This window comes from Microtus ochrogaster, unplaced genomic scaffold (assembly GCF_000317375.1).
Source record: "Microtus ochrogaster isolate Prairie Vole_2 unplaced genomic scaffold, MicOch1.0 UNK41, whole genome shotgun sequence".
NCBI lineage: Eukaryota > Metazoa > Chordata > Mammalia > Rodentia > Cricetidae > Microtus > Microtus ochrogaster.
This window is the reverse complement of record NW_004949139.1, coordinates 2,370,758-2,382,941: the sequence shown is the minus strand read 5'-3', so window position 1 is coordinate 2,382,941 and position 12,184 is coordinate 2,370,758. Positions and strand designations below refer to the sequence as shown.

General features: G+C 42.1%; 1 protein-coding gene across 1 annotated transcript in view; it reads right to left on the bottom strand.

Moving 5' to 3' along the window:
* Positions 1–8,469, bottom strand: part of Rrm1 (ribonucleotide reductase catalytic subunit M1) — a 35,829-nt gene extending 27,360 nt beyond the window's left edge. The window contains exons 1-5 of the mRNA XM_005368824.3: positions 8,107–8,469; positions 7,205–7,293; positions 3,641–3,818; positions 2,694–2,794; positions 257–316 (exon numbers count right to left, since the gene is read on the bottom strand). Of these exons, the coding sequence (XP_005368881.1) occupies positions 257–316; positions 2,694–2,794; positions 3,641–3,818; positions 7,205–7,293; positions 8,107–8,125 (447 nt within the window). The 5' untranslated portion in view covers positions 8,126–8,469. The remainder of the gene's footprint in view (positions 1–256; positions 317–2,693; positions 2,795–3,640; positions 3,819–7,204; positions 7,294–8,106) is intronic.
* Between the last annotated feature and the right edge of the window lie 3,715 nt (positions 8,470–12,184).

Below are 12,184 nucleotides of genomic sequence, written 5' to 3'. Positions count from 1 at the left end.
AAAAAAAAAAAAAAAAGTAGAATATGAAGTAATTGTGACAGATTATCCAAGTAATTTTTAAAAATAACCCAGAAGTAATATTTGGAAAGTCTGAAAGCTATTAATGAATAAGCTGTCTTTGCTTAAAGTTTCACCACTACCATAATCCTACCATAACCAGGTGCATCCATGCTGATTTCATCAAACATGAACAAAACCTTATACTTCCAGGTTCAAGGAAGAATCCTCACATATTTGAGACCCATTATTTACTTACCTTAAAGCCAAAGTAGTTATAAGAGAAATCTCGGTCATAGATAATGGCAGAATTCAGGCGCTGAAGGAAATCAAAAAGAATCCATAATTAAGATAATAAGACTTACTTTCATAACTTCTAATGTTTTTAGCTGACTCCAGAACTAAAACTGATATAGGATACCAAAGAGATAGCACTATGTCTACTCTCACAGACACAAATCTCACACACTGAGAGGCAGAGGGGCGGGAAGCATACGAACTGAACCCCAGTAGACTTTTTAAGACAAGCACGCAGGAGTGTGCTAGAGGCTGAGTGACAGGGCACTAGCATGCACAACCCTAGGCTCCATCCTTACCACAAAAAAATTAAAACTTTAAAATATAATTATTTAAAAACTAGAGAACTTACACTAAGTGATTAATTTCCAAATTTCCCTTATGTTTGTATCAATCTGAAAGAATATGGGCATGAAAGTGACTATATGATCACCCTTAAACAGGCTTTCTATACTAGTAAATAGTAAAATACTGGTACCACATATTAATTCATTTTTAACTTTATTGCATGTGAGTATACTTATTTATTTAAATTTGTTTGTTTGCTTTTTCTTTTTTTTTTTTCTGAGCCGCGGTTTCTCTGTGGAACCCTGGCTGTACTGGAATTCACTAGGTGGACCAGGTTGACCTTGAACTCAGAGATCCACCAGCCTCTCCCTCCCTGGGATTAAAGGTGTGCTCCCTCAGCACTCGGGAGGCAGAGGCAGGTGGATCTCTGTGAGTTCGAGGCCAGCCTGGTCTACCAAGGGAGTTCCAGGACAGGCTCCAAAGCTACAGAGAAACCCTGTCTCGAAAAACCAAAAAAAAAAAAATAAAATAAAATAAAGGTGTGCTCCCGCCTTTATTTATTTTTGAAGCAGGAACTTGCTACATACCTCTGACTAACCTAGACTCACTAAGTAGACCTATGGAACAGTCCTGACTCTTCCTCCTAGGGTCATAAGGACGCACCATTTCCAGTTCCAAATATTTGTTTTGACAATGAACCCACTTTAAACTGAACAAAATAATATGTATTACAAACAAATGCACAGTAGTTTATAGGCTTTGAAAATTCATGGTTCTTCAACAGATCAAAAACAAATTACTATTGTGGCAGTAAGATTTTATAAAATTGGTCACTGTTAAAGAGGTTCGGTAGGTTATAAAGCCGCTTTAAGACAATAAAAGTAATTAGATGTGGTCACATCAGCCATACTATCTGAAATCCTGTTCCTTCTTCTGTCAAACTTTGAAGGGCGATTTTGTAATCCAAACCAGGCATGAGCTAGACTGATCAGTGAAGAACTGGGGTACGAGACTATGAGTATTTGTTTATCTTCTAATATTTACTTTTAGGCTTAGATTTTGCTACTGTTACCTGTTTTTAACTTATTTTCAAAACTATGCAATGGGCCAGGTTTGGGGGCTCAGGCCTGTAAAAGCACTCAGAAGGCAGAAGCATAGAGGACGGCTGCAGGTTCCAGGTCCACCAGGGCTCCAAATTCAGATCGTGAAGAGAGGTTAGAGAGGACTCTGTGGTTAGGAGGAGCATGGTCCACTTCCCTGCACCCACATGGTAATGTGTAACTGTAGTTGTCATAGGGATCTGAGAGCCTCTCCTGACATCTGTGGGCACCAGGCATGCACATGGTGCACATAAACACATGCAAGTAAAACAGTTATATACATAAAAATAAAATCAAAAAAAACTTAAAGAAAAAGGGGGCGGGGAAAAAGACTTATAAATAACATACAAATGGCTGCTTTAAGTCTCCTTAATAGCTAGCACATACTTAGAGAACTAGAAAACTAATTTCCCTGTTACCTAACGTTAAAACTGATTTCTACCAAAACACTTACATGGCTATCATACCAGGATATTTACGTATTGCAGTGAAGATGGAAAATAAACTTTCATCAACAGAGGGATTCTCATGGGTACAATCAAAATAATTTACAAAATGGAATGCTATGCAACTGATGACAGGATGAGGTAAATTCATAAACGCTGACAGTTATGAGCTATAGTTCTAAGTGAAAATAGCAACAGCAACAACAGTAAGCCCAATACAGTACACACACAGTGAAATGTTTTAAAATGCTTAAATGAAGTTGCTTTTACTAAAGAAAACCAGGATCTAGAGCACGATTGGTTTTTATATACACCTTTTGTAGTGTTCAAATGTTTTGATGAACGCATTTTGTTTTGCTTTGCTTCTGTTTAAGACAGGGTTTCTCTGTGTAGCCTTGGCCGTCCTAGAACTCGCTCTAGAGAATAGGCTAGACTTTAACTCAGAGATTCACCTACCTCGGCCTGAACACTGGGATTAAAGGTGAGCACGACCACTGTCCGGCCTTAAATGTATTATTAAATTAATTAATTAATTCCCACCAGAAAAAAAAAATGTTGTACATACATCCTTATTGGCCATAACAATATCCAGGGTTGAACTGGCCACCATGGGAGAATGTTTGCCGTTGTGTGGATTTATGTAATTGTAGAGGTCCTCCATCACATCTGAGGAAAGACAGAATAAACAAGTGAAGTCAAACCGCTAAATGGCTGTTTTAAAATAATGACTCTCGATTCTTGTTTTTTTAATACCAACCTACTTCAGTGCCTAGCAGAGAAAATACTCAACAAACATACCTCTGTTGAGTTCCTATAGCATAATACATTACATATAAAAGAAACAGTCTTTAAAACATAATGAATATAAGCCCTTATAGCTTAACAGCAACTCCTAAATGGCTCTCACACACAGCTAAAAACAGGGTGCAGAAGGAAATTACCGTCACTTTGTGACACTTTTTTATTTTTTTAATTTTTTCAGAACAAAAACTTAGGTCAGCAAGATTGCTCAGCAGGTAAAGGGATTTGCCACCAAACCCGATGACCTGAGTTCTATCCCAGGGACCAACTCCCACAAGTTGTCCCTGGACCTTCACATGCATGCTGTGGTACACATTTGCCCACACATGTGCACAAACACACAAAATAAGCAAACATAATTAAAAATTAATTTTAATAAATTAAAAAGAACAGAAACTCAAGCCAAAATGATGACATATGCCTATAAACCCAGCACGTGGGGGATAGAGACAAGAGAATCAGGAGTTCAAGGCTGGCATGGATTACAAACTGAGTTTGCAGGTACCCTAGGCTCAGAGAGACCCTGTCTCAACATATACCACACACACACACACACACACATTTTACACAGCAGGTCAGCTACATGGAGAAGAAGGAAGTTCTAGTTCCTGCTTTTTAAAATAAGATGCAATCTTTGGAACTTATGTAATATTATTCCTATAATTTTATGACAATATTAAACTCTTTCTACAGCTGTTACTCCAGACATACCACTGAACACTTTCTTTGTTTCTTTGTGCAAGTTAGAGACAGCAATCCTTGCTGCTAAGATAGCATAGTCAGGGTGCTTTGTAGTCAAGGTTGCGGCTGTCTCAGCAGCCAAAGTATCCAGTTCCACTGTGGTGACTCCGCTGTACAGGCCTTGGATTACTTTCATGGTGATCTGAGCCTACAAAAATAAAACCAACAGTTATTTGAGCTTTCCCCAAAAAACAAGAGCCTCCTTAAAAGAGCACTTAAGACAACCAAAGTCTTAACATAATCTCCTCATCCTTACCCTAATGTAAGAATCCATAAACCAACAAAACTACCAAAAATGTATCCTATACATATACAAATGAATTAGTGTCACTTTTCAAAAAAATGCCAGCAGATGGCAGAAGAGGTATGGGACAGATACTCTGGGGCCAAAGTCACAATTGAGTTGTCACGTGGGTGCTGGGAATTGAACTCAGGTCCTCTGGAAGAGCAGCCATGGCTCTAACCCTCACCCCACACACTTCCGTTTTTGAGACAGGGACTCTCACTGATCCTGGAGTAGTGCACCAGCCAGTAAACTTCAGGGAGACCCCGTATCTTCCTTCCCACAGGCATGCGCCATCACATCTGACTTCTCCATGCATGCTGGGGATCCAAACTCAGGTCCTTATGCTTACAAAGCAAGCACTACCAACGGAGCCATCTCCCCAGCGCCTATACCATACACTGTTGGCATACAGACATGTGCACGCACACATGGGGGTAAGCTCACTTACCCACGCAGGTGCATGTGGAGGCTAGAGTCGACTTGAGATCCACCTGCCCCTGCCTCCCGAGTTGAAGTTTTTAGTTCAGTAAAGACCATTTAAATTTTAAAGATAAATAATACCAAAAGCATACTTTAGACTACATGAATAGCTTTGTGTTTTGTTTTTTGTTCTTGTTTTCAGACATGTTCTTACTATCCTTGGCTAGCCTGAAACTAGAATAGTTTTTATAAGTATGTTTTAATTGAAGCTGATTATAATTTTCTCCCACGGCAGTAAGTATAAATTTACAAAAAGAAAAAAAACCACAACAGAAACCCCACAAGCATACAGCACACATAGCCAGAGGAGCCAGCATAGAAAGTCTATGGATAGAGGCCTCACTATAACAACTACCTTCTACTTACAGATAGTGTCTCCGAGTCTGGAGCTTGCCATTTTATGTGAGCCCAAGATCTGACCCTTTCTGCATGTGCCAGAGTTCTGATTACACACACTGTTGTACCTGGCTTTTCCACATAGGTGTTGAGATCCAAATTCAGGGACTCATGCTTATAGAGCCCACCAAACATTTTAAAGAAAAATAAATTTAAGTTGTGTTTACTTATTTACTGTTTTAGAAACAGGTTAACTAGGAAAGCTGGCCAAAGCAGGTCTCCTTTAGAAGTGATGTGAGAGAAGTAGGCGGTTACTGTGATTGCATTTATAACACACGGGCGGTGGTGGTACATGCCTTTAATGCCAGCATTCGGGAGGCAGAGGCAGGTGGATCTCTGTGAGCTCGAAGCCAGCCTGGTCTACAAGAGCTAGTTCCAGGACAGCTCCAAGGCTACAGAGAAACTCTGTCTTAAAAACCAAAACCAAAAAACAAACAAAACAACAAAAACCATAGTTAAGCCAGTTTGCTCCTGATTGCTTTCTTGACTCAACAGATAAGCAGGAAAGCAAAGAAGTCCATATAGCTTCTTGAAGTAATCAGAACTCGGAATAGCATATCACCTATGTGCCAAATATAACAGCATCCACCAGACTTTTTCAACAGGATCCACCCTGGGAAGCTAGTCCATCTCTGCATGTGGACATATGTTTTTAGATGAGGCAATAGTCTAAAATTCAAGAAACTCTACCTGGTTCTCATTACACTACCATTCAATCAGCCCCCTCCGCTTTCTTATCTACAAAACAAAGAAGATGAAATAGGACGAGGTCTCAGATTCATCCCAATATTAACATTTGACTATTTTAATTGCTATCTAGAAGTTCAAAATATGTAGATTTATAAAATTTTAAAATGTAAAATTATTTTCTCACTTTGGCTACTAACTAAACATTTACCAAGCCGGGCGATGGTGGCGCACGCCTTTAATCCCAGCACTCGGGAGGCAGAGGCAGGCGGATCTCTGTGAGTTCGAGACCAGCCTGGTCTACGGGGCTAGTTCCAGGACAGGCTCCAAAGCCACAGAGAAACCCTGTCTCGAAAAACCAAAAAAAAAAAAAAAAAAAAAAAAAAAAAAAAAAAAAAAAAAAAACCAAAAACAAAACATTTACCAAGTACTTAATCACATAAATGTCACACTGTGGCTCTCACAAGAATAAGATATATTCATGAGGGCTGGAGGATTGGCTCAGCAGTTAAGAGTGCGTACTGATGGCACACACCTTTAATCTCAGCATGTGGGGGCAGAGGCAGGTAAATCTCTATAAGTTCAAAGCCAGCGTGACCTACAAAGAGAGTTCCAGGAAGGCCAGAGCTATGCAGAGAAATCTCATCTTGAAAAACCAGAAGAAAGAAGAAAAGAAAGGGGCTGGAGAACACTGCCTGCTCTTCCAAAGGTCCTGAGTTCAATTCCCAGCAACCACATTGTAGCTAACAACCATCTGTAATGAGATCCGGTGCCCTCTTCTGGCCTGCAGGCAAATATACAGGCAGAATACTGTATACATAATAAATAAATATATCTAGAAAGGAAGGAAGGAAGGAAGGAAGGAAGGAAGGAAGGAAGGAAGGAAGGAAGGAAGGAAAAAAAGAAAGAAAGAACGCTGCTTTTCCAGAGGACCCGAAGTAGGTTCCCAACACCCACACAACAGTCTATATACTCTAGCTCCACAGGATCCGGTGACCTCTTCTGGTCCCTTTGGGAACTCAACTGCAAGACTTGGGCCCATCAAGTATTGCATGAGTGGATGACCGACACTCAGGGCCCTTCCCTTCACTGTCCAGCTAAGGGCTGCTGAAGGGGTCAAATTCCTCAGCGATGCAATCACTGGTAAGTCGCCCTTGCCCAACCAGGTAAATTAAGCCCAGGGTCCTGCTCATACAAGTAGCCCTAATTAATTTTAACGAGTGGGGACAGACAGGGACACAGACAGACACAAACACGCAGAGTACTAAAAGGACTTATGAAGAAGTTTAGTGGGAAGGAGATAAGAGGACACTGGGCAAAAGATAATAAAAACATATTTTATATATGTACGTATAAAATTGTTAAGAGCATCTTAAAAGTTAAGAATAAGATACATCCACTCTTAATACTAGATGATGGAGATACATGTGTGGCCAGAGTGGAGAGGAACACAGGCACCAGGACAGGATAAATGAGGTGCCTACACAGGGGAAGATTAACGGCTCCCTCTGTCCACATTCAGAATTCTCTGAAAAGTGAAAGCTCAAAGGACACATCTGAGTTTAGGGCAACAAATTCACATTTAACACTTAAGTATAGTTAGTGAAGGTCTACAGATAAGAGACACAAAAAGTCACAAGAGGGGAAGAATCTACGATATAAATATACACACTATATTTACTTACAGGATCAACAAAGTCCATATTGAGTCCATAACAGAGTTTCTGGATTCGTGATGTAATTTTGTCAAACATAACTCGCTCTTGGCGGCCATCTGAAGAATCAAACCACAGTTTGCACTAGCAGTTACTAAGATGGGAATATGAAAGAATCCAGTGTAATCAGCTTTTGAAACTGACCAAAAAGAAATGTTAAGAGATCGTCTTTGGGGTCTGCAGAGACGGCTTGGTGGCTAACCTTGTCAATTTAATTGGATTAAAAGTCACCCACCTCAGCATTTAGGAGGCAGAAGCAAGCAGATCTTTGTGAATTCAGGGCCAGCCTGGTTCACATAGCCAAAAGTGGTCAGCCACCACTAACTATATAGTGAAACCCTATCTCAAAAAACAAACGACACACAAAAAAAGCCCTCCAAAAAAAAAAAGTCAGGGGTGGAGAGATACCACACTCCCACCTCCCAAAAGACCAGAAAAATGACTGTGGTGTCCAACGTCTTCTCTTTTTTAATTTCCAGGTCATCAACATAGTGCTGTTTTTGTTTTAGAAATTTAAAAAAAAAAAAGACTGACAAAAGTGTTATCAGCTATATAAGTTTCAACTCTAGCCTCATCAATTACTGGCGGGGTGGGGGAGTGCTTTTCGTCAGTCTCTGAAACGTCTTCTGTAAAATGGAGCCAAAAGCAGCTGCGGATGGCGGCTAGGAACAGCAGTGCTCGGGGACAAGCCCACAAGGGAGTAACTGTGGAGGGCGCGCCACCACAAAGGCCAAGCGAACCCGGGTACTCAGCGGGCCCAGCGCGCTGACAGGGCGGGAAGCCGCGGCGGGAAGGGCGGGAAGCGCGGGGCGCCGCGGGGCGGGCGTGAGTGACTGAGGTGCTGCAGCCGGGCGGCCGCTCTCCCTCCTCACCTCGCTTGATCACATGCATCGCGCTGCCGGCTCGGGTGCCGAGGGTTTCGAGACCGATCTGCAGCTCCGCGGCGATGATGGGCAGAGCGGCGGCCGAAAGTGAGCGCTGACTCCCAAGGAACGCTCGGCGAACGGACTGAGACTGCGCGACAGACAGCACTTTCCTCACCGCCAGGGAGGAACGAAAATCCGAACTCCTTCCCGCTCCCGCCACCCGTGACGTACAACGCAACGCCGCGCGACGGAATTCGAATGACGTTCTTGACGCTTTCAACGCTCAGAGCCGAATGCAGAAAACGAGTAGGGGAAAGTCAGCGTGCCCTTCCCGTGGTCGCCATATTGAGTATGGGCAAAGCCCCGGAGTCTGCGCCTCTCTCCCGCTTTGGGTAAAGGCGGACCTGGCGGGAACACTGTTCTGCCGCCATATTGGGTGTGGGCAAAGGGAGTCTCCGCCCACAAGTATTTTTAAATTTCATAACAAAAAAGTAACTACCCAGAACACTTTTTTCCCCGTTTTACATTCTGGCAACCCCAAGATTTCCATCCGGTAAAGCTACGCCCTGCAGACCAGAAGCAACTAGGAGGCCTGCATTCCTGAATTGAAGAACCAGGCTAGACCAGGGGTATTTAGATTTTAGCCTTACAGAAATAGGTTCGGCAAAATTTTTAAGCAGGGAGATCACATTCGCCTTTTTTTCCTTTTTCTTTTCTTTATTTCTTTTTATTTTTTTTTTAATTTTATTTCTTTTCTTTTTTTTTTTTTTTGAGACAGGGTTTCTCTATACTTTTGGGGCCTGTCCTGGAACTAGCTCTTGTAGACCAGGCTGGCCTTGAACTCACAGAGATCCGCCTGCCTCTGCCTCCAGAGTGGAGGGATTAAAGGCGTGCGCCACCACTGCCTAGTATCGCCTTTGCAGCTTTGTAGATGGTGGTAGAGATGGGATCAGCAATAAGGTAATTGTCACTTTGGGATGGGATGGTATTAATGAATGAACACAAAAAACATCAGTCCTATGGGATGTCACCATCGAATCCCTCAGAAGAGGAAGCAGAAACAATGTTGAGAGCCAGGGGGGAAGGAGGACACCAAGGAAACAAGGTCCTCTAAATCAACTTGATCAAAGCTCCTGTGAACTCAGAGACTATGGCAGCACGCATGCAGGGCCTGCATGTGCCTGCACCAGCCCTTTGCATATACAGTACGGCTTCCAGTTTAGTGTTTGTATGGATTCCTGAGTGTGGGAACAAGCAGGTCTCTGATTCTTGTGCTTTTCTCTTGTGATCTTTGCCTTCTGTTGGTTTTGTTCAATGCTGATGTCTTATTATACTTAATTCATTAATAAAAAATAAATTGCTGGGCGGTGGTGGTTGACGCCTTTAATCCCAGCACTAGGGAGGCAGAGGCAGGCGGATCTCTGTAAGTTCGGGGCCAGCCTGGTCGACAAGAGCTAGTTTCAGGACAGGGTCCAAAGCTAGAGAGAAACCTATATCGAAAAACCAAAAATAAATAATTATTATTCCTTAGAAACTTGTTTGTTTTCTAATGGGAGATTGAAAGGGAGGGGATCCAGATAGAAAGGAACTGGAAGAAGTAGAGGGAGGGGAAGATATAATCAGGATATATTATATGAGAAAAAAACTATATTCAAAGGGGGAAAAGCAAAAGAATAGGTGAAAAAATAAAATAATGAGGGTGCTATTTTGTACTTATTCAGGGAAGATATAAAAACTAATTTGAGCCACTCAAACTGTCCTTCATAAAATAATGTAAGTGGCATATTTTGCTAAAATCTTTCGCTTGTTCTTGTACCCTCCGGAAGCTGTACATCCCCACCCACACAGCTCCCACTTAAAGGCGTTCTACTTGAAGTTAGAAGACCAGGGTGGTCCAGGGGACATGTGATGTATGTACACAATTAAGTGTTATTCAAACATTAGAAACAAATTCATGTCATTTGCTAGAAAATGGATCTTGAGAGTGTCATGATAAGCCAAGCTCATAAAGACAAATACTGTATGATTTCTCTCATGTGGGATCTAGATGCAAACCACCACAACAAAAAAACTCCACTAAACTTGAGCCAGCCACCAGAACTCCAAATTGGTACCTAGCCCATTCAGTGAAGCTTCCTCCAAGAGGTGATAGATGCTTAGAACCACAGCCAAATATTAGGCAGAGGGAGAAACCAAATTGAAGATCTCCATCAGCTCCCTCCCTTTAGAACTTGGGTAACCCCACAGAAGATGGAAAGAAAGAATTGTAGGAGCCACAGGGTTCATGGACATCAGAACATGGTCCATAGAATCAACTAAGCAGGGCTCATAGGGCCCACAGAGACTGAAGTGACCATCATGGAGCCTACATGGGTCTGCACTAGTTTCTCTAAACAAGATATCATTATTAACTTGTTTTTGTGAGACTCCTAACAGTAGAAGTAGGGGTGTCTCTGACTCTCTAGCCTGCTCTTAGGACCCTTTTCCTTCTACTGGGTTGCATAGAACAGCCTTGATATGAGGGGTGTGTGGCTAGTCTTAACTGTATCTTGTTATGCCATGTTTGGTTGATATGCCTGGGAGGCATATTTTTTTGAAGGGAAATGGAGAAAGTAGTTGGGGGCAAAGGGGAGAAGAGGGAAAGGGAGGAGTGGAGAAAAGGGAAAGTGAGGTTGGGATGTATTGTACAAGAGAAGACTAAACAAATATAAATATTTTTTTAAAAACTTGAAGTAGGGGCTGGAGAGATGGCTCAGAGGTTGAGAGCACTGGCTGCTCTTCCAGAGGTCCTGAGTTCAATTCCCAACAACCACATGGTGGCTCACAGTCATCTATAATAATGAGATCTGGTGCCCTCTTCTGGCATGCAAGCATACATGGAAGGAATGTTGTATACATAATAAATAAATTTAAAAAAAAAAGCTTGAAGCAGCAGCACTATTTGGAAAGAGGAAAAGTGTTAACAGGGTAAAGGTGTCTCCATTTTCTCTCAGCTCAGCCATCTTTGGTTGCTACCCTGTGGTTTGAAAGAAAATGGTCCCCCAAAGGGAATGGCACTATTAGGAGGTGCAACCTTATTGGAGGAAGTGTGTTACTGTGAGGGTGGGCTTTGAGGTTTATTTTACTCAAATTTCCTTCAGTCATGACTGTCGGTTGACTTTTTCTTGCCTGCAAGATGTAGGACTCTCAGCTACTCTGGGACCATATCTTGTATGCCTTCTTGCTCCCCGTCATGATAATAGACTGAACCTCTAAAACTGTAAAAGACATCACAGTTAAATGTTTTCTTTATAAAAGTTGCCATGGTCATGGTGTCTGTTCACAGCAATAAAAGCTCTAACCCGTTGCCCTGAAAAGTTCCATGGGAAAACACCCAATCCTGTTCTAGAAACTCAGGGTCCTAAATGTCCCAACTAACATGTTCTTGGCTCTTGTAAAACAGTTTGCTGGCTTTCCCTTGCAACTGCCAACCAGTATGGAGTTTTTCTGTGGTGTCTTTAAAACCTCCCTGTAATATGCATTTGAGTCTGCTCTGTGAGAAGTGTTTCTCTCCAGGCAGTCACAAGCCAGCTTAACAGACTCTCAATTGCAGTGGCTTGAGTGGTCTCTGGGTTTCTACCCCATAACAAAGAGGACACCAATATAGCAGTGATTCCATAGTTGAGAATGGACTGGAGCCCTGGCAAAAGAGAGATCCCTCTATTCTAAGAGAACTGCTGAGAACTGAAACAATGCAGGCCTCCTCCTGAGAGAAGGCACGCTCAACTCTCACAGCAAAGTTATATACCGTGCCTTTGTCTCACAGTTTTGTTTTTCTTTTTATTGATATTTATTGAGCTCTGCACTTTTCTCTGCTTCCTTCCCTGCCTCTCCCCTCCCCTCTTCAATCCTCCAAAGTCCCCATGCTCCCAATTTACTTAGGAGGTCTTGTCTTTTTCTACTTTCTACTTCCCATGTAGATTAGATCTATGTAAGTCTCTCTTAGTGTCTTCATTGTTGTCTAAGTTCTCTGGGATTGTGGTTTGTAGGCTGGCTTTCTTTGCTTTATGTTTAAAAACCACCTATGAATGAGTACATGTGATAA